At 44.3% G+C, this 21,864-nt stretch overlaps 1 protein-coding gene across 2 annotated transcripts in view; it reads right to left on the reverse strand.

The window, feature by feature from the left end:
- Positions 1–21,864, reverse strand: part of EVC2 (EvC ciliary complex subunit 2) — a 226,967-nt gene that overhangs the window by 64,749 nt on the left and 140,354 nt on the right. For both annotated transcript variants that reach the window (XM_073574499.1, XM_073574500.1), the window contains 2 exons: positions 18,032–18,492; positions 6,982–7,186 (listed from right to left, as the gene is read on the reverse strand). In XM_073574499.1, coding sequence (XP_073430600.1) covers positions 6,982–7,186; positions 18,032–18,492 — 666 coding nt within the window. The remainder of the gene's footprint in view (positions 1–6,981; positions 7,187–18,031; positions 18,493–21,864) is intronic.

Here is a 21,864-nt window from a genome sequence, read left to right on the forward strand (position 1 = left end):
TAACACCGTCTGAGCCTGCCTCCTGATGTACAGACATATATTTTGAATGTGTACGCTATCCATACATGTTATCCGGGGATACGGTACCCTTTCTAACCTTTGTGCAATCACGTGCAATCCATACTGGGCGTGAGAACGGCTGGCGAGCAGTTAAGCAAGCTACAGCACCTGTGGTTTGCACACGTAAGTTTTTCATTTTTTCAGGAATGACGGTTAGGCCTAATTCCGGAACTGCGGTTGACCTGCACTTACTGGGAAATCATTGTTCGCGGGTAATAATTGTCATCAGTGATCCCCATCACTAACGTTGTTCAGCGGGTTATCTGCACCTGTAAGCGACAAACGCTGGCCTTTTCAGTGTAGCGCACATGCAGCCACGGACATGTAATGGCATGACACACCAGTTATTGGCCAATCTCATGTGCCAGAGCCTCACGTGTCCCTCTAGTAAGCCGGACTCGGACCGCGGGGCATGACGGAGTCTCGTTCGTTAACGGAATTAAGCTTGCAATGTGTGCATCTGTTCTGTAGCTGGCATGGTTGAGGTTTCCCAGGTGGAGTCGAATTTAACCGTAGGCTCCACTCCTCGTGGTGCCCTTCTGGACATTCCTTTAAGGTTCAGCTTTGCAACCATACTGCCCACGTAAAACAAACACTTTGCCTTCATGAACGCTGTTTGGAGGGTCATGACTCATGGGAATAACGCCGCCCAATCAGTTAACCTGCTAGAGAGATCGTTCGTTGCTCCCAAGCATGACATCACACTCCCTAGGAAGAAGGTAATGCCACTGTGGCGACCGTACTCCTGGGGGCGACACAAGTGCACTGATGCCCAGCCACTGCTCGATGAATCTGCTGGTACATTGACCCAGACCACTACATTCCCCTCGCACGCTACACGGCCTGAATCTGACCCTGATGAAACTCAGGTTACCCTTCCCATATACAGTTCCATCTTACACGGTGACAAAGAGGAAGCTGCAGATGAAAGTGCAGGTTCGGCCCACCCGCCATCAGACACACCACCGTACTATCAGGGGCCCTGTGCCAGTGCCGTCGCCAACGAGTGGGCCCCCCCCCTGCTTGCTCAGGATCACAGCACTTGCAAAGTTGAAATACTGTGCAGTGAGATGGAAGATGGGGACGACGAGGAGTCCAGACAAGTACAGGGATTCCCTAGTGAGGAGACTTATTTGATTGTTTTCAATGTTGGGACAGCAATTTTTGGGGAGCACTATACTCTGGAGAATGATAGATGGTGCCCACCATACACTGGAACATTCCAAAGGTGGACATCAGACACTGGAGCAGCATTTACAGGGCCCATTATACACTAGAGCATTAGAAATGGGGCCCATTATGTTTGGAGCATTATTTGGGCCCATAAGACAGTGGAGCTTCATCCATGGGGACCAACATATACTGTAGCATTATGTGGAGCTCATCATATACTGTTTCAAACATTATATGGGACCAATGATTCTGTATGGAGAAATAGATGGGCCTCGTCATGAGATGTAAAAAGTGAAGTATTTTTCATTGTACTATACCGCTATTTCTCTGCCGTATCGGAGCATGATGAGTTGTGGTATTATGTGTTAAAGGGGCGCTCTTTCGCCCAGGGCACATGAAAACCTGGAGCCAGCCCTACCCCCCCACAACTTTAGCCAAATAACCCCCATTTTTCAGTGCGTAACTTGTATTATGAAGTTAATTAAGGTTGACAAGCTTAAGTAAGAAGAATTGATGCTTTTGGCATTCAAATGGGCACTGTAGGTGTGTTTCCTGTCCTCCTCTCACTGCCGACTTTTATTCCCCATTGACTTACATTGGGTTTCGTGTTTCGGGACGACCCCGACTTTTCCCTATAATCGGACGATCTTGCTCGACCCGACTTTTGGAAAAGTCGGGTTTCACGAAACGAAACGCGACCCTAAAAAACCAAAAGTCGCTCAACTCTACCCATAATATCCCACATCTCCCCATCAGTCAGAACCACCGAACAACTACCACCAATATCCCACATCATCCCGTCAGCCAGAGCTACCGGACTACTACCCATAATATCCCACATCATCCCGTCAGCCAGAGCCACTGGACTACCACCACTAATATCCCACATCATCCAGTCAGTCAGAGCCACCGGACTACTACTACTAATATCCCACATCATCCCATCAGCCAAGCCACCGGACTACAAACCCCTAATATCCCACATCATCCCGTCAGCCAGAGCCACCGGACAACTACCCCTAATATCCCAGATCATCCCATCAGCCAGAGCCACCGGACTACAAACCCCTAATATCCCACATCATCCCGTCAGCCAGAGCCACCGGACAACTACCCCTAATATCCCACATCATCCCATCAGCCAGAGCCACCGGACTACAAACCCCTAATATCCCACATCATCCCGTCAGCCAGAGCCACCGGACAACTACCTCTAATATCCCACATCATCCTGTCAGCCAGAGCCACTGGACAACTACTCCTAATATCCCACATCATCCCGTCAGCCAGAGCCACCGGACTACAAACCCCTAATATCCCACATCATCCTGTCAGCCAGAGCTACCGGACTGCTACCCATAATATCCCACATCATCCAGTCAGCCAGAGCCACCGGACTACTACCACTAATATCCCACATCATCCCGTCAGCCAGAGCCACCGGACTACAAACCCCTAATATCCCACATCATCCCTTCAGCCAGAGCTACCGGACTACTACCCATAATATCCCACATCTCCCCATCAGTCAGAATCATCCAGTCAGTCAGAGCCACCGGACTACTACTACTAATATCCCACATCATCCCATCAGCCAGAGCCACCGGACTACAAACCCCTAATATCCCACATCATCCCATCAGCCAGAGCCACCGGATAACTACCCCTAATATCCCAGATCATCCCATCAGCCAGAGCCACCGGACTACAAACCCCTAATATCCCACATCATCCCGTCAGCCAGAGCCACCGGACAACTACCCCTAATATCCCAGATCATCCCATCAGCCAGAGCCACCGGACTACAAACCCCTAATATCCCACATCATCCCGTCAGCCAGAGCCACCGGACAACTACCCCTAATATCCCCCATCAGCCAGAGCCACCGGACTACTACCCCTAATATCCCACATCATCCCGTCAGCCAGAGCTACCGGACTACTACCCATAATATCCCACATCATCCCATCAGCCAGAGCCACTGGACTACTACCACTAATATCCCACATCATCCAGTCAGCCTGGAGTCAGAACCAGAGCGCTGAGTGGAACAGTCCTAACTTCCATACCGGGGATACCTTTAAGAGAAGCCTGGCGTCAGAACCAGAGCGCTGAGTGGATTTGCCCTGACTTCCATACCAATGATCCCTTTAATAGAAGCCTGAGGTGAGAATCAGAGCGCTGAGGGATTTACCCTAACTTCCATACTGGGGATCCCTTTAGGAGAGGCCTGGGGTCAGTAACAAAGCGCAGAGTGGATTTTCCCTCACTTCCGTACCGAGGATCCCTTTAAGAGGGGACTTGGGTCAGAACTAGAGCGCTGAATGGATTTACCCTAACTGCCATACTGGGGATCCCTTTAAGAGAGCCTGGAATCAGAACCAGAGCATTGAGTGGATTTGCCCTGACTTGCATACCAATGATCCCTTTAATAGAACCCTGGGGTCAGAATCAGTGCGCCGAGGGATTTGCCCTAACCTCCATACAGGAGATCCCTTTAAGAGAGCCTGGGGTCAGTACCAGAGCATTTGAAGGCAATTGCCCTGACTTCCATACCGGAGATCCCTTTAAGAAAGGCCTGGTGTCAGTACCAAAGCACAGAGTGGATTTGCCCTAAATTCCATACCAATGATCCCTTTAAGAGACCCTGGAGTCAGAACCACAGAGCTGAGTGGAACTGTCCTAACTTCCATACTACCACTAATATCCCTCATCATCCCGTCAGCCAGAGCTACAGGACTACTACCTATAATATCCCACATCATCCCATCAGCCAGAGCCACCGGACAACTACCACCAATATCCCACATCATCCCGTCAGCCTGGAGTCAGAACCAGAGCGCTGAGTGGAACAGTCCTAACTTCCATACCGGGGATCCCTTTAAGAGAGGCCTGGGGTCAAAACCAAAGCTCTGGATGGATTTGCTCTGACTTCCATACCAATGATCCCTTTAAGAGGGAAGATGTGCCTACCCGATGTAGGATGTGTGAGGGGTATATGGGCACGGGAGGGGAGATTCATTTCTGTCATGTGCTCTCTGCTCCTTTCTTCGGGGGCAGACAGTGGCTGGGAGCTTATGTTCCCAGGGATGGTATATTTCTCCCACCATGTCAGTGTCTGCTGAGGTGTTGTCAAGTGGGAAAACGGTTGGTCATAGCAGCCAATCACAGCTCAGCTTCTTTTAATCAGCTCTGGTGAAATGAGAGATGCTTAGTGATTGTTTGCAAGGAAAACTGTTGCTCATAGCAACCAATCACAGCTCAGTTTCTTTTGAACAGCTCTGGTGAAATGAAAGATGCTTCGTGATTGGTTGGTCACACACACACACACACACATTCATTTTTATATATATAGAGATAAATTGTAAGAAGGCAGATAATGCATGGCAAATACTTACAGGCACAAAGGAGAGTGTCTTGGTCTCTGCGCCCCGTATACTTGTAGTTTATTTAATTCTACACACTGCAGGCAATTGCTTCGGCAAGGTTGTCAGTACTTAGAAAGGGCAGCTTTCTGTGTATAACTATGACCCATTGAATTAAAAGGAGGTTTCACACAAATGGTCTGTAAATCATAAACTGGACGTGGCAGTCAGGAGACAGCTGGTCACTCATTACTGTATCTACCATAGGACTGACAGCAGAGGGCAACAAATCAAGAGCTGGGGCAAAAACAGCAGGAGTCCATACTCATAAATGTTTACACAGAGCTCTTGTCAACCACAATGAAGGAATCAGCCTCCACAAATTAAGACTTCATGGCAAAAAACACTGAAGGAATGAGAAGAGCCAACCATATTTTTCTATTACAGTGAGCAAATGGGCACCAAACCACTGGATATAGAGACTATAGCAACAAACCTCTGGTTTCTAGATAACTGGGCATCAAAATGAATAAAAACAGATAATGGGCAACCAAACCACTGGGGCACCATACTACTGGTTTCCAGATAACTGGGCATCGAAACCACTAAAAACAGATAATGAGTCAACAGATCACTGAATATCAGAGACTGGAGCACTATCCACTGGTTGCCAAATAGTCACCAAATCACTGGAAATCAGAGACTTGGACACCAAACTACTGAGTACCAGAGACTGGGTCACCAAACCACTGGGTAGTAGTGTCTGGGACACCAAACCACTGGGTACCAGAGACTGGGACACCAAACCACTGGGTACCAGAGACTGGAACACCAAACCACTGGGTACCAGAGACTGGGACACCAAACTACTAAGTACGAGAGACTGGGACACCAAACCACTGAGTACCAGAGACTGGGACACCAAACCACTGAGTACCAGAAACTGGGACACCAAACCACTGGGTACCAGAGACTAAGACACCAAACTACTGGGTACCAGAGACTGGGGCACCAAACCACTACTTACCAGAGACTGTGACTCTAAACCACTGGATACCAGAGACTGCTGCACCAAATCATTGGATACCAGTGACTGGGGCACCAAACCACTGGGTACCAGAGGCTAAGACTCCAAACTACTGGGTACCGAAGACTGGGACACCAAACCACTGGATATCAGAGACTGAGGAACCAAACTACTGAATACCAGAGACTGGGTCACCAAACCACTGGCTACCAGAGACTGGGTCATCAAACCACTAGGTACCAGAGATTGGGGCACCAAACCACTAGTTACCAAAGACTGTGAGTCTAAACCACTGGATACCAGAAAGTGCTACACCAAACCACTGGATACGAAAGACTGGGGCACCAAACCACTGGATACCAAAGACTGGGGCACCAAACCACTGGATACAAGAGACTGGGGCACCAAACCACTTGATACCAGAGTTTTGGATACTAAACCACTATCTTTTAGAACCCAGCGCTCAAAACCACTAAATGCCAGACTGTGACACCAAACCACTAGATACTAAAGAATATGGCACCAAACCAGTGGATCAGGGGACCAAATCACCAGAGAGCAGATACCGGTGCACAAAATACATAGCAGTGACTGTGGCACAAATACTGGTGACCAAGGACTGGGGCACTAAATCATTAAATGTTAGAGACTGGGGTACTAAATCACTAGATACGGCAGTAAATCGCTAGGTACCGGGTCACAGAATTCTTAGACCCTATAGACAAGGGGAATTAAATTGCTAGTTACGGCATTAAATCGCTTGATACTGGGGCACTAATTTTCTAGGTACTAGAAACTGGGGCACTAAAAACTGGTGACTAGAGACATGGGCACTCTGTTGCTAGAGAATTGTAACTTGGGCATTAAATTGCTAGATACTTGAAATTGGGGCCCTGAATCACAGGAAACTAGAGACTTGGGTACTAAATTGCTAGATATTGGGGCAATAAATTGATAGATACTAGAGACTTGGGCCATAAATCGTTAGATAATAGAGACTGGAACACTAAACCACTAGTTACTAGAGACAGGGGAATCGAATTGCTAGACAATAGAGATCGGGGCACTAAATCGGTGGAGACCACTGCTGCTGATGTAATAAATTGCACAATACGTCTACAAAGATCTTTCCCCAAATTTTTATACTGCAATGAAACAGCAGTAAAGGAAACATGTGTATATGGTCTGTACACAAGCAACATATTATATAAGAAGTTTTCAGTAACTAGGACCACCCATGAGGACCATGCAAAAACACAGTGTTGGAGTGCAATTAGTGCTTCAAAGAACCTTAAGGTCGACAAATTAATATATTGAAATAGCGGAGGATGTGTGCTCACCATAAGCGAACTCACCTTATTCTCACTTTCTTGTAGACTTTGGTCCACTTTCTGCAGCTCCACATTTCTCCAGTCATTCAGGTATTTCTGGAGGAGTATTCTAGCTTGAATTTTTGGGAGGGCTAACGTAATATCCATCTGAGAAAAGCCAGAGTGGAACTCAAGTTTTGTTTTCTGCACATCATCCTCGGACACACAAATATGTAATAGGAGGACCTTCCTGTGTGAATACAAAGTCACATACTGTAACACCGTGATGGAAAACCATAGTGAGCAAGTTCATAAATTAAATTTTTGCCAAATATTGCACATTTTCCAATGGACCTTTTGCTAGGCATAACACTGGTATACATAAAAAATAATGATAATAAAAAAAAACAATCGGAACACGAGAAGTTTTTATCGACAGATCTGTTTTCATGTCTATGGCCACCACCAGACGGTCCCAACACTGGATGGGGACAAGTTTTATTTCAACCTGTTCAATCTGTCAGATTCCTAAGAGATAAATGGCAAAAGATGGAAATGTTAGCGTACTATGTCCCCTCCTTCCCATATTTATACTTATGGCCATCTTTATATTCAAGTTACTCTATATGGCGATCTAAGAATCAAGTGTCTCTCAACGCAACAATTTTGTATCCCAAGTGAAGTCAATAGCAATATTTCGTTACAAGCACAGAGCACAATTGATTCACTATGTGAATGTTACTCACCAAAGGTCATTGTCTACCTTTAGCTTTAAAAGAAATGGACATCTTTGGGGGAGCCAATTTTTTTTACTTACATGCATGTACTTGGGGCCAGAAATTATTTTTCCAATTGGGTTTCACTAAAAATTGTAGCCATTTTGCTTTCTGCTTCCCTGCATCAAGCTGGCTGCACCATAAGTTATCCATCAGAATCCATCAGTGAGTTCCTTACCTGTCTTTTTCATGGCTCCTCTATCCTAATTTATGACCACAGATGACATCAAAGTTGAGCTGAACTTCATGGTCAGGGTTCGCTCCCACTTGCGATAAAATTGGATTGCATTCATACCAATTTAATCGATGCTTATTACGTTTTTCTTTTCCTGTTCTGATCCGATCGCGATCAGACAAGAAAAAAAATTTCAGCATGCTGAATTTGGATCGCACGCACCCATATAAGTCTATGGGTGCATGTGAATCACCGCATTGCACTCAGATATCCCCTGAGTGCACTGCGATTCCCGTTTACACCAGCAATGGAGGAGATGGAAAAATTAATTTCTCTGTCTCCTCCGCAGTTGTTCTGTGATTCTCTCATGCGAAAAGGATCGGAGCACAGAGCACTGACACTCCGATCCCATTCGCAGCAGCTGAGTGTCATTAGCATATCGCTTTCACGTTTTTGAATCACCCCTATGTACTACGAGCTCTCCTGGTATCTGACTTCATACCTCCTGACTACCCTGTCTCACAGCTCGCCGTGAGTAGTGACTCAGCGTCACATTACAACTGACCATATATAGGATTTTGTTTTTTTTCCGTCAGTATGGAGCCTGTTCACCACGCTCTGTGACAAGGTGCGGAATCTGTCGTAGACAATGTAGAATCTGGCTAAGGAATGACAGAATCTGGGATCATCACAGTTCCAGTTGCAGGGACTGATAATTAGTCTTATGAAAACCTCCTCTAGAGACTGGAACACTAAACCACTGGTGACTAGAGACAGGGGAACTAAATTGCTAGATACTAGAGATTGGGGCACTAAACTGCTAGATACTAGGGCACTAAATCTGATGTAATAAATTGCACAATACTTCTACAAAGACCTTTCCCCAAATTATTATACTGCAACAATGAAACAGCAGTAAATGAGACATGTGTATATGGTCTGTACACAGATAATAACAAACCATCCAAAGCACAATGTATGATAGAACCCCCACTCGACCCATATCAGTGATAGGTAATAGAGGGCTTCCACAGGACACTCCACATTAGAACTTGATAACCAAAGACACCATAAGGAGTACAAAGTCCAAAAAATATAAAATATATATAATTTTATTAGACATAATTGTCACAAACATGAATACATACAAAAGGATCAGGTAATGAAGGCAAGGTCACAGATTAAATAACATGTAAAAGCCGTGGGGCTTTGGTCTTGATTCATATCGCTTATGGGTATGCACTTGGGGCATTTATTTATGATGTATATTTAATTGTATTTTGGCCGGCTCCAACAGTGGGGGATTTAGTACTTATACTGGCCAGTACTTTTATAATCTATTCCCATGGTGGTTGTCAGGATCCTGTCAGCGCCGGCATGCAGCCTCCGCTGAGCAGGACTCACCCGCACTGTAGGGGGGGCCTGGGGTCAGATACAGCCGGAAAGTACAGATACACAGGACCTGTGGACGCTGAAGTTTAGCAAGCAGTCACAGGACCTACGGTCATGTGACTGCAAGGGGGCAGGGCTTAGCGTCCTGCTTTCAGAGATGGCAGGACACTATACAGAAATACTCAGAGTCAGGCAAAACAGAGGTCATACACAGAGATTATTATTATTATTATTATTATTTATTGTTATAGCGCCATTTATTCCATGGCGCTTTACATGTAAGGAGGGGTATACATAAAAACAAGTACAATAATCTTAAACAATACAAGTCATAACTGGTACAGGAGGAGAGAGGACCCTGCCCGCGAGGGCTCACAATCTACAAGAGATGGGTGATAATACAGTAGGCGAGGGTAGAGCTGGTCGTGCAGCAGTTTGGTCGATCGGTGGTTACTGCAGGTTGTAGGCTTGTCGGAAGAGGTGGGTCTTCAGGCTCTTTTTGAAGGTTTCAATGGTAGGTGAGAGTCTGATATGTTGTGGTAGAGAGTTCCAGAGTAGGGGTGATGCACGAGAGAAATCTTGTATGCGATTGTGGGAAGAGGAGATAAGAGGGGAGTAGAGAAGGAGATCTTGTGAGGATCGGAGATTGCGTGCGGGAAAGTACCGGGAGACGAGGTCACAGATGTATGGAGAAGACAGGTTGTGGATGGCTTTGTATGTCATGGTTAGGGTTTTGTAATTGAGTCTCTGGGCAATTGGGAGCCAGTGAAGGGATTGACAGAGGGGAGAAGCTGGGGAATAGCGGGGGGACAGGTGGATTAGTCGGGCAGCAGAGTTTAGAATAGATTGGAGGGGTGCGAGAGTGTTTGAGGGGAGGCCACAGAGCAGGAGGTTGCAGTAGTCAAGGCGAGAGATGATGAGGGCATGGACTAGGGTTTTTGCAGATTCGTGGGTGAGGAATGAACGGATTCGTGAAATATTTTTGAGTTGAAGTCGGCAGGAAGTGGAAAGGGCTTAGATATGTGGTTTGAAGGAGAGATCAGCGTCAAGGATTACTCCGAGACAGCGAGCTTGTGGGACTGGGGAGAGTGGGCAGTCATTTACTGTAATTGATAGGTTCGTAGGGGGGGCCACGTGAGATGGGGGAAAGATGATGAATTCTGTTTTGTCCATGTTGAGTTTCAGAAATCTAGCGGAGATATCAGTAAAGTACCAGGGATGAGACAGAACGGATAGTCAGGGCCAAGCAGAAGTCAAAACCAAACAGACATAGAAGGTACCAAGCAGAATCCAAAGCAATATCCAGAGAACAGACCAAGTCGTACACAGAGAATCAAGCAATCAGAACACCGCACAAACACACTCAGGGGTCACCACACAATGCCAAGGGCAAAAGTATAACTGACGGGGATGGGAGCGTCCTGAGGCTATAAGAAGCCTCTCCCAGAACCAGGGAGAGGCCACAATCATAGCCCCAGGTGTGCAGGTAAGCCTGCACTGGGATCACAACCTTTAACCCCAGAAATGCCAGTCATCAGCACTGGTTCCAGACATTAACCCCACATGTGCAAGTCAAACCCGCACTGAGATCATGACAGTGGTATAATGCACTTTGGCATTATTTACATGGTATTTAATCTGTGACCTTGCCTTCATTACCTGATCCTTTTGTATGTATTCATGTTTGTGACAATTATGTTTAATAAAATTATATATATTTTATATTTTTTGGACTTTGTACTCCTTATGGTGTCTTTGGTTATCATGGTCTGTACACAGGTAACATATTATGTAAGCAGATTTCAGTAACTAGGACCACCTATAAGAACCATGCAAAAACAAGGTGTTGGAGTTCAAATAGTCCTTCAAAGAACCTCAAGGTCAACTGACTCACCTTATTCTCACTTTCTTGTAGACTTTGGTCCACTTTCTGCTAACGGAGACTGTGATAACTGTTCCCTATGATGTTCTGTTTGTATCCCCTGAACCAGTATTGGCCCTTCACGATAATTTTTGGGGGGATATAACCCAGATTAGAGTGTTCAGGGAAAGCTGCAAGCTATTCTTTACCCTACGACCCTGGTCTTCAGTCAATGAGTTCCAGCATGTAGGAATAGTTCTGTCCCTACTATGAGGGGGCCCCCAGACTTGCGCATTTTCTTTGTCCCCAGAAACCCCAGAACGGTCTTCAGGTGATGCATTTTTTGATGCCTTAGGGGTTATCTATGACGAACTCGACATAATTCAGATTGCTGAGGCTAGGATTATGACCCTGACACAGGAGAGCCGCATCGCTGAGGACTACTGTACTGAATTCTGACAGTGGTCCACTGAGGTTCAGTGGAATGATGCGGCTCTTAGGTGCCAATTTCATAGATGTCTGTCTGAATCCCTGAAGGATTCTCTGGTTCTGCCTGATCCCTTTTGTTCCTTGGCAGAAACCATATCCTTAGCAGTATGAATTGACCATAGAATTCATGAGAGGCATGGTGGGCAGTGAGATGCCTTGTATTCTTGAAGTTGAAGCAAGCCGTTTTCATGCCATAGACAAAAAACGGAGAAAGGATCTTGGACATTTTTAAAGGACTGTTCAGCTCGCCCTCAAGGAAGTAAGCCATTGGGAAAATGTGTGGGTGATAATCGATAAGGTCACCCGGACTTCCAAGTACTGCTCAAAACGGTTTTGTCTTTCAAGAACCAGGTGTTATCAGCATTGGCTTTCATTGACTGCGGGGCTGCAGCTAACTTTATTGATTTGAACTGGTTCGGAAGTTAAGATTAGGGACGGTTAGTCTGACAAAACCCATTCAAATTTTTGAAAAGGACAAAACACTGCTACTTCAGAACTGTGTCAAATTTGTAATGGTGGAATTCACATGTCGAATAGGAGCACTTCACTGAGAATCCATTTCCTGTTTTGTCTTAGATAAGTTACCTGCTGGGGTGGTTCTGGGGCTTCCATGGTTACTCTTTCACAAACTTGTTATTGATTGGTGTCAAAAGGAAAAACTGTTAAATGGGACCCCAAATGTCATAGGAAATATCTAAACTCTGTGCAAGTATGCTTCACAAGTCTGGAGTGTCTACTGGGGTACCCGAAGGACTTCGGAGATGTGTGCTCAGAAAAGGAGGTGGAGATATTACCTCTCCATCGTCCTTATGATTGTGCTATTGATCTTGTCCCTAGTAATAAAAATGTTTTTTTAAACTAGATCTTAGACGGGCGTACAATTTTATAAGCATCCGGAAGGGTGTTGAGTGGAAAATGTCATTTTTAATGTTGGATTGTCAATTTGAAAATCTTGTCATACCTTTTGGGTTAACCAATGCATCAGCAGTATTTCAAAACTTTATTAACAATGTATTTTCTGATTCTATTGGAAAATGTGTTATTATTTACCTTGATAATATTTTAATATTCCCTCCTGATTGGACTCTCACCATGAACATGTCCGGGTTGTATTATAAAGATTGAGGGAAAATTCTTTATTTGCGAAAATTGAAAAATGTATTTTTTCTGTTCAGGAGGTTTCATTTCTGGGATACATTTTATTGGCTGATGGTTTTAAAATGGATCCTGGGAAGGTGCAAGCCATACTTAATTGGGTTTTACATTGTGACTTAAAAGCGTTGCAACATTTTCTAGAATTGGCCAACTACTAGAGGAAATTCATTAAAGGTGTTTTCTCATGAACAAAAGTTGATTTTAATCAATAGATATTGGAATAATAATAATTTCCACAACTGGATGTGTCTAAATAAAATGTTCCTGTGCTGAGATAATCTTATAAATGTGCCCCTGCTGTGTACTGTGTAATAGCCATGTCTGAACGTACAAGGACATGGTGTCACGTCGCCGTCAGACTCAGGACCTGCTGTCTCTGCCTTGGCCACTAGGAGGCGCCGGACTGTCACATCACGGTCTGACTCAGGGTCTGCTATCCCGGCTTCGGCCACTAGGAGGTGCCGGACTGTCCCATCACCGGCTGACTCACGGCCTGCTGTTCCTGCCTCGGTCACTGGGAGGCGCTGTGCTTCACCCCCGAGTAATGGCGACAATAGAGATGAGGCTCTTGCGCAAGCATCCGCTGGACGCAGGCTCCGCTCCTCGGTCAGTCATGAAGGGGCTGGTGCATCACCATCCGACCTGGTCCTGGGGGCAGTCCGGATGACATCAGCAGTCCGGGAGCCTGTGAGGGATGACCTGATCCCTCAAATACTTTGAGTCTGGTCTTGCAGGCCGCCGGATATATTCTTGGTTCCCCTATGTGCTACTGTGTGATTGACTATTGTTTGACTCTGACCTCAGCCTGGATTTCTGACCCCTCTATTGCCTGACGATTCTGTACTTCTGCTATTCTCCTGGTTTGTGACCTTGGCCTGGATATTCTGACTCTGCTACTGCCTAACGATTCTGTACCTCTGCCGTCCTCCTGGTTTATGACTCTGACCTTGGCCTGAATTTGACTCTGCTATTGCCTGCCGTTTTTGTACTTCTGCTGTCCGCCTGGTTTAGACTCAGATTCCCGACTACGCTTTTGGTCTCGTTTTTTAAACCCCTCTCTGGCGACCATCCTGCTGTGGCCGCTGCTCATATTCAGACAGCGCCTCCTGGGCTCTGCTGTAAATCCAGATCCCTGTATAGGGGTAAAGGGTATCGGGGTTGCTCGGGGTGCTGTCTTACTGCAGCCCAGTCTTGCAGACGGACGTTACACATGGTCTGATCATACCACAGCTCCTGGGCAGTGGGACGCAAAAGAGAGTATACAGACATTACGGCATGGGATCACAGCTGATTCTTTTTGTGAGGTACGAGTTACCTGCCTGTTTTTAAACAATGTTTTACTTCAAAGAAAGAATCAGCTGTGATATGGTACTGTAATATCTGTATACCTGCTTTTTCTTTCTCCCCTAACCAGGAGCTGTAGTATGATCAGACCATGTCTCTGTAAGGTCAGACGCAGTCATTACACAGTACACAGCAGGGGCACATTTATAAGATCTCAGCACAGGAACATTTTTTAAACACATTCAATTGTGGAACTATCTTTTGTCCGTGGGACAACCCCTTTAAGGAGTTTTTGAAGATTGTAAAAACTCTTACTGACCTCACATGTAAAGGGTAGTACCTCAAGACTTGGTCACCGGATACCTTTGTGGCTTTTGGAAAATTGAAGAAATATTTTACATCTGCTCCTGCTGAAATCCAACCCAATCTTCAGAAACCATTCATTGTGGAAAAAACTCTGACTAATTTGCGGCCATGTGCATTTTTCTCAAATAAGTTTTCGTCTGCTAAAAGAAATTATGATGTCGGGAATCGTGAGTTAATCAGCTGTTAAATTAGCTTTTGAGGAACGGAGGCATTTTTTGGAGGGGGCAGTTCATCAAATCACTGTTGTAACTGATCATAAAAATTTAGCTTACACTGAATCAGCTAACCAGTTATCTCCAAGACAGGCTAGATGGTCCTTGTTTTTCTCCACGTTTAATTTCTCTATCACATTCAGGCCTGGGTCTAAGAATGTGATGGCCGATGCACAAAGTCTTGATTCATTTTCACTTCCAGAACCTCCATTCTTCCTAAGAGCATTGTAGTTTCTGTGGCATCGTTGGCGTTGGAGATCCATAAAACTCAGACATTGGCTCGTGCACCACTCCAGGGTCTAAGCTATTTGTACCTGTGTACATAAGATTGTTACAGGAGTTTCATGATTTCATCTTGACTGGTCACCCTGGGGTCATTGTTATGCAAAAAGCTATTTCCAGACTCTTTTGGTGGCCGTCTATGTGAGATGATGATATTAAAAATTTTGTATCCGCATGTGCCAAAGTTTGTCATAACCGGCCGGTTGGGGAATTGGTCCAATTGCCAATTCCAGAAAGACCGTGGACTCATCTGTCCACGAGTCCAGGAACATCACCCGTGCCCTTACCAATGCACTTACTGGGATTGTCCACATAACGAATGACACATGGACAAGTGCTTGTGACAAGGGACGCTACATTTCACTGACAACACACTGGGTGAACATTGTGGAGGCTGGGGCCGAGTCCCCCCTGGCATTGCACATGTGCTTCTGACGCTGAGGATTTTTGGCCCTACTTCTATCCGGGTTTCCTCCACTTCCTACACCAGTTCCTGCACCCCCTTATCCTATCTTAGAGCACGCTGTCCACATTAGCTGGAAGCTAGAAGGTTTGCAGCACTGCCTCAGCAAAGCGGCAACAGGCTCTGCTGAAGCAAATTTGTCTAGGAGACAAACCCCCAAGAAACTGATGTACGTAATTCATGTGTCTGATGACTCACCAATCTCCTGAACTGGGAAACAAATTGAGCATCATACGGTGTTTGTAAAATTGGAAACGTGTTGCTGAATTCTCTAGGCTCATCTAGATGTATAAAATGCCTTATGCCCAAAATACCAACAACCTTGAAAGCCCATCCACCTGCTAGCGATGTAATAAAACAGCTAAAACATATCTTCACATTTGGTAGTAATACAAAACTATTCTGGTCCCTTATTCAGTGAATAAGATTTGCTGGCGGCTGTAACACTCACTACTATTTCTGAATGTCTGGCCCCTTGAAACGCACCTGTCTCGTTTCAGGGCCGGGCTCAGCATCCTTTCCTTATGGCCACCACCCTTTGTTACGCTCCACATCAGGTCTCACAAATAGGCCAGTGTTCCTCAGTGACATCATCTCTAAATGTCTTTTAAGGCCCACTTAGACACACCTAAGTGACTTGCTCACTTGTCTTTTTGGAGTTTACCACCATCCAGTTTCTTCTGTTGATATCATCTGCTCAGACTCCTGTACTTTGTACTACCTGCTTCTACTGCTCCACAGATCAGCTGATCACTCAATCGTCTACTACCCGCTGACTCACCCATCATTTGCTGTAAGCATTGTAGACTGTTCACATTACATTGCAATCATCTTTGCAAATTTCTGTGGTTTCAATCACCTGCATCTACTGTCCCACATACCTGCTGATTGACCCCTTATCTGCTACATGCTGATAAACCCACAGCCTACTGTAATTATGATGAACTGCTACCTGGAGACTTGTTTGCATTACACTGCAGTCATCTCATGTACTTTCTACAACTTGCATCTACTTTTCTGACTATGTAGCTTACAGTGTGTCCTGCTTCGCTTGTGTGCCGGCCTTCCTATTGTCCAAATCAGTGCATTGTGTCATCTGGAGATTCTAGCCTGGCTGTGCAACTTTCATTGGTCCATGTGTGGACCCTTATCTGGGGCTTCATAGGTAAGCTCTATCACAAGCCCTTCCAAAATCATTCTGCAAAACTATTTGAAATCACCTCCTAACGATGTCAAAATAACAAATCCATCTATTCTGGACCTCTACTTTTCTACTTCCAAACAAAATTTGGCTTTCCAAAGCTTTTCAATTTGTTAGGATGGAGGCATAACCTCATTTATCTAATATTTGTTTGTGAAGCAAAGGCAACCCTGGAGAGAGTTTTGCAATAATCCAATTGATGATTCCTCTTGGTCAGCACAGACCACCCCACTCATTCTCTTACATATCTTTCTAATGTAGACACTTTTTTTAGGCCCTGGACAGCAAATAACTGGACTCCCTCTTCCCACCTCTCTATCCCACCCCATGTTCTCCCTTTCTGTCCGTACATTTATTTCTTTACTATCTGAATTCGTACTTTTACATACTTAACTCGGCATGTTTGACATGCTTAGTTATTCCTGACCTAATTGTTTAAAAGCTTGCTAAAAAATATATATATTAGAAAAAAATTACACCATCCAACGCAACTGTCCTTTCTGAAAAGTTATTACTGCATGATAACGGACATAGCTGTCAGGCTTTCCTGCAGTTTATATAATTATTAACTGGGAATATAGATACATACAAGTCAGATATACAATTTTATATAGCAATTCTGAGAATTTACTCCACTACCCATCCATCTTGAGTGTATTCCAGTGCATATATCTTCAACATAAGCTACAGCATATCCATGCAGTCAACCAGTGGAAGTACTACAAAAATAAAAAGTATTTGTGGTGGCACACTACAGTAAAGCTTTCCTATCCAACAAAAAGTATGCTGGCACCTACCACCTCTTCAGAGGTGAAAAGAACATTCAAATCTCCTTCCACTGTATGCACTCTAAGCTTTTCCGCCGCATACGTCAAATGTCTTGAATGATTTTTTTACTGACTGCCAATTTTTCGGTAAAGGGCAGAATATGGATTGACTACGCTAACTGTAAAAACCCCTTTCCTTCTAAATTAGTCAAATCCAAAATTATATGAATCAGAGTCAGACTGGGCCACCGGAGTACGAGAGAATTCTCCTGTGGGCCCAGGGACTGCAATGTTAATTGTTGAAGGCACAGCTGTTTTTTGCTACCGATCAGCTCCCTATTCCTTCCGGGGTTGGACAACCTGGGAGAGTGACGTCCACTAATTACGACCATCTTCAGCTTCATCCTGCAGCTCACTCTGCGCACTCACTAAAACACTGCTGTTCCAATCATATGTCATCTTATCACTGCTCTTTCCCAGGGGTGAACAACCCAGAAGAGCGCTTCTTGCTATATCCAGCAACTGGCTAATAAAAATAATATTAGTATTAATATTCTCCAAAGTCTCTTCACCAGTGGAGTTTCCCTTTTACAAATGGACATGTTCGGCATGCAAAATGGAGCTTCTATGCAACATTATAGATTTGTAGACCTGGAACTTAGGTAAACCTACATGAATAGCAGCTGCTCCCAGTTTCTTAGATTCTTTTGCTCCTTGAGACTGACTTTGAACTCATCATCTAGTTTCCGCATGGTACTCTCAAGGGATGCTCTTGACTCGGCCGCCTTGTCGCTTTCCTCCTTCTCTAGCTGCTGAGCTAGGAGCGCCGTCTCTCTCTTGTGCTCGTCTAGCACTTGTTGGAGATGTAGTCTGGGAACATTGAGCTTTAACATTTCTTGTATAATTACCGCACTCTGGACGTGTCTGAGATCTTCAATTGCCTTCTCGGTCAGGCTGTATTTAATCTCCTTTATTTCGTCTGTGGCATCATTATCGTGTTTCTCATAGAGCTCTTCAAGCTCCCGGCAATGATTAGCAAACAGCTTTTTCCAATGTTCCAAATAGGACTGCACTTCCTTACAGCACTTCACGACATCATGTGCTCCGATCAGATCCTTCTTTTGTTCCTTTAGCTGTGTTGAAAAAAAATGTAAAGCAAACATATATTAGATAGAAAACAAGTTAAAAAACAAAAAAAAAACACAACAGTATATGAAGACTGTGCCCAAGGCTGCCATCAAAGCAGTACTGGAGGTAGGGCTTTTAGAGCGCCTGGTCAAAAAAGGTACCTGCAGATGGGGCTTTTTGAGAAGAGAAGAAAAAATCTGACAACTGTCTGACTTTGTGAATCTGATCATTTAAAAGGGTTGGCCAGTATTAGAAGACCATGGTTGCTTACTTTCAAAAACAATGCCACTCTAACCTGCAGATTGTGTGTGATATTGCAGTCCAGCCCCAATTTTACATCCATAGAGCTGAGCTTCACAACCCGTGGTCAGGCGTGGTACAGTTTTTGGAAGAAAGGGACAACCCTTCCAATTACACAATGGTCCTAAAATTTCTCTGTACAAAGTCAATTTTTCCCCCTAGATCTAATTACTCATAGTAGACTGGATAACCCATGGTTGAGTGTTGCTGTCCATTTTACTGGCCCTGCTTTAATTCTACAGCAGATGTATAGTATGTCTCTACTGTGCCCAGGACAAAGGTTTATTTTGTCGCCCTAGCCCTGTATCTCATTACCCCTGCCAAAGTAAAGTGATTTCTTGGCACCCACTCTAGCACTCAAGACCAAGGCCCATGCCCTTACTCTCGCAGCCCCAGCAATGCCCCTTCATATTCCCACGGGGACTCGAACATATTTTCAGAGCACAACAAAGACACGCCGAAGACACTCGGTCAGCATCACTAATACCTGCCTAATATTAAGGAGGATCTACCACTACTACTGACATCTGTTCAGTAAATACTTTCATTAAAAATAACAATTGGATATTCTTTAAGATCCTCTGTTATTCCTCCTAAAAATATATGAATGGGTTGTCAACTGGGTGATGACATTCTCATGGTCGAGGCAGCGCGTCCTTTCATGACCAACCAGCGCTACAGTACCAGACCAGGTATGGACATTCCCCATTGACAACAGGAATTTTTAAGGGGTTGTGCAATGATATTTTTTTTATTTTAAAGCCTGCAAAGGGTTCTGTACAGTTAGCGCAGTCAGACTGTGGAATGCCGACCACAAGAGGTAGTAATGGCAGATACTATAACAGCTTTTATAAAAGGGCTGGATGATTTTCTCAATACAAAGAACTTTGTGGGTTATAGTTAATTTAGTGACAAAATGTACAATTGGTGGAGAAAGGTTGAACTTTATGGACCTGGGCTTTTATCAAACTAAGTAACTACGTAACACTGATACTCATCCTCCCGAGTATCATGGCTGTCTCTCTGCCGATGCTCTGGTCCTAGTTTACTGGCTGCAGCGGTGACATCGCGGCCGTTGTAGCCAATCATTGCACTCAGCAGATCTCACAGTGCAGACGGCATAAGCCAATGAAACTACTGATTGCCTGCAGTGGTCATGTACACTACAGTTATGACATCATGACTATAGATAGTAAACAAGACCTAAACGACAAGTGAGAGGCAGTGCTGGTCTTGGGGAGGGTCAGGATTGATGTCTTGATTTTTTTTTTAAGGGTTACAACATATTGAAAATATTAAAGCATTAAAGACAACCCCTTTAATCAAAGATGTCATTTTATTCCCACATTTGCAGGATGAACAACTGAGGAATGGTAAAATTTAGAATTTTAGGAAATGGGGCTCCAGAATTGTTATTTCAAAAATTTACTAAAAAAACAGACAATAAATACGTGCTGTAATGCCGGAGTGTAAGAGGAAAATTTGGCAACAAGGGAGCAAAACACCTTGGCAAAACTGGTTATGTCCATTGTGTGTGTGTATTTCTGAAAAACTACATCCCACAGCATTTTAGGGAATGCAGGAGGTTGTAGTTTAACATGAACATGAGAGCTGTCCTGATATTTCCCGTCTTCCCTACTGCTCCCGTGTATTCCTCATCCCCTGGCAGTGTACGGTACGGACTTTCCTTTCACCATTCTAATAGAATCTAAAAAACAGAAGCAAAAAAAGGCAGTTACCAGATCCCTTACAATTACCAACCAGACCACAGAAACAATCTGCCATCACCCGGTAACAGATTTTCTCTGCAGCAGATGCCTGCACAATGGATGTTCTAAACATTCCGAAACAATCAGTCATGTAACATTCAGCTTCAGAACTTCAGAAATACAAAGGGAAAGATTAAGATAGAAATGTAAAACTATTCCAAAAAATGGAAAGAAAACAACTTTCCCTCTGCTTTCCAGCCTGAATGAGTCACTGCGCGTCTTTAGTTATTCATGAATGCCGCCAAACTGTTAAAATGCAAATGAGTGTTATTCCTCTCCAGAATGGATTCCCCTGAGAAGCTAATCATAGCAAATCGTCGCCTGCAAATTACAAAACTGCAATTTGTCTTTCAGAGCTTACGAGAATGTACAAACGGACAAGTGAACGGAGTGTGGTAGAATGGGCGTGGAACAGATCTCGCGAGACGCAGGACGGTTTTACGGAAAATAGCCAACAAGCAAAGAAGGACCACAGAGATTGACATTTTAGACTACTTTTCTCACCATTTTAAACCACATAGTCATACAATGCCAGTATAATGCCATCATTTGGTGCCTAGATATGAACCCCTTCACGTCCCTTTTTCCCCTTCATGACCAGGCCACATTTTACAATTCTGACCACTGTAATTTTATAAGGTAATAACTCTGGAACGCTTCAATCTGAAGACTCAGACGTCAAGGTTAGATTTCAGAAAGGCAGATTTTAAGGGATTCAGAAAGATAATTGGAGGGATCCAATGGCTGGATATCCTTAAAGACAAAAATGTCCAGGAAGGATGGGAAATCTTGAAAAATGAAATTCTCAAAGCACAGTTGTTAACAATTCCGAAAAGAGGGAAGAATAGGAAGCATTTAAGGAAACCAGGATGGGTGAACACAGAACTTAAGCACATGCTAAAAAGGAAGAAAAAAATGTTTATAAAATGGAAAGAGGGAGGCATATCTAAAGAAGAATATAATGCTGTCTGCAGAATCTGCAGGGCACAAATCAGATTATCTAAAGCTGAAAATGAATTGAGGCTTGCAAGAGATGTCAAAAGCAATAATAAAGGATTTTGGGGATATGTCAAAAGTAAAAGAAAAGTCAAAGATGCTATAGGATTTTTACAGGATGAAAATGATGAAATGGTAAGACAGGATGTTGAGAAGGCTGAACTTTTAAATTCCTATTTTGCATCTGTTTTCTCTCAGAAAGGAAATGTAACACCAACTGTTATTCACTGTCCTATTAAGGGAATAGAAGAATCCAGGATATCTATAAACAGAAAGATAGTGAGGAAACACTTAGCTAACCTAAATGAATTC

The sequence above is a fragment of the Dendrobates tinctorius genome, unplaced genomic scaffold (genome assembly GCF_039654945.1).
Source record: "Dendrobates tinctorius isolate UK_male_01 unplaced genomic scaffold, ASM3965494v1 ptg000039l, whole genome shotgun sequence".
NCBI lineage: Eukaryota > Metazoa > Chordata > Amphibia > Anura > Dendrobatidae > Dendrobates > Dendrobates tinctorius.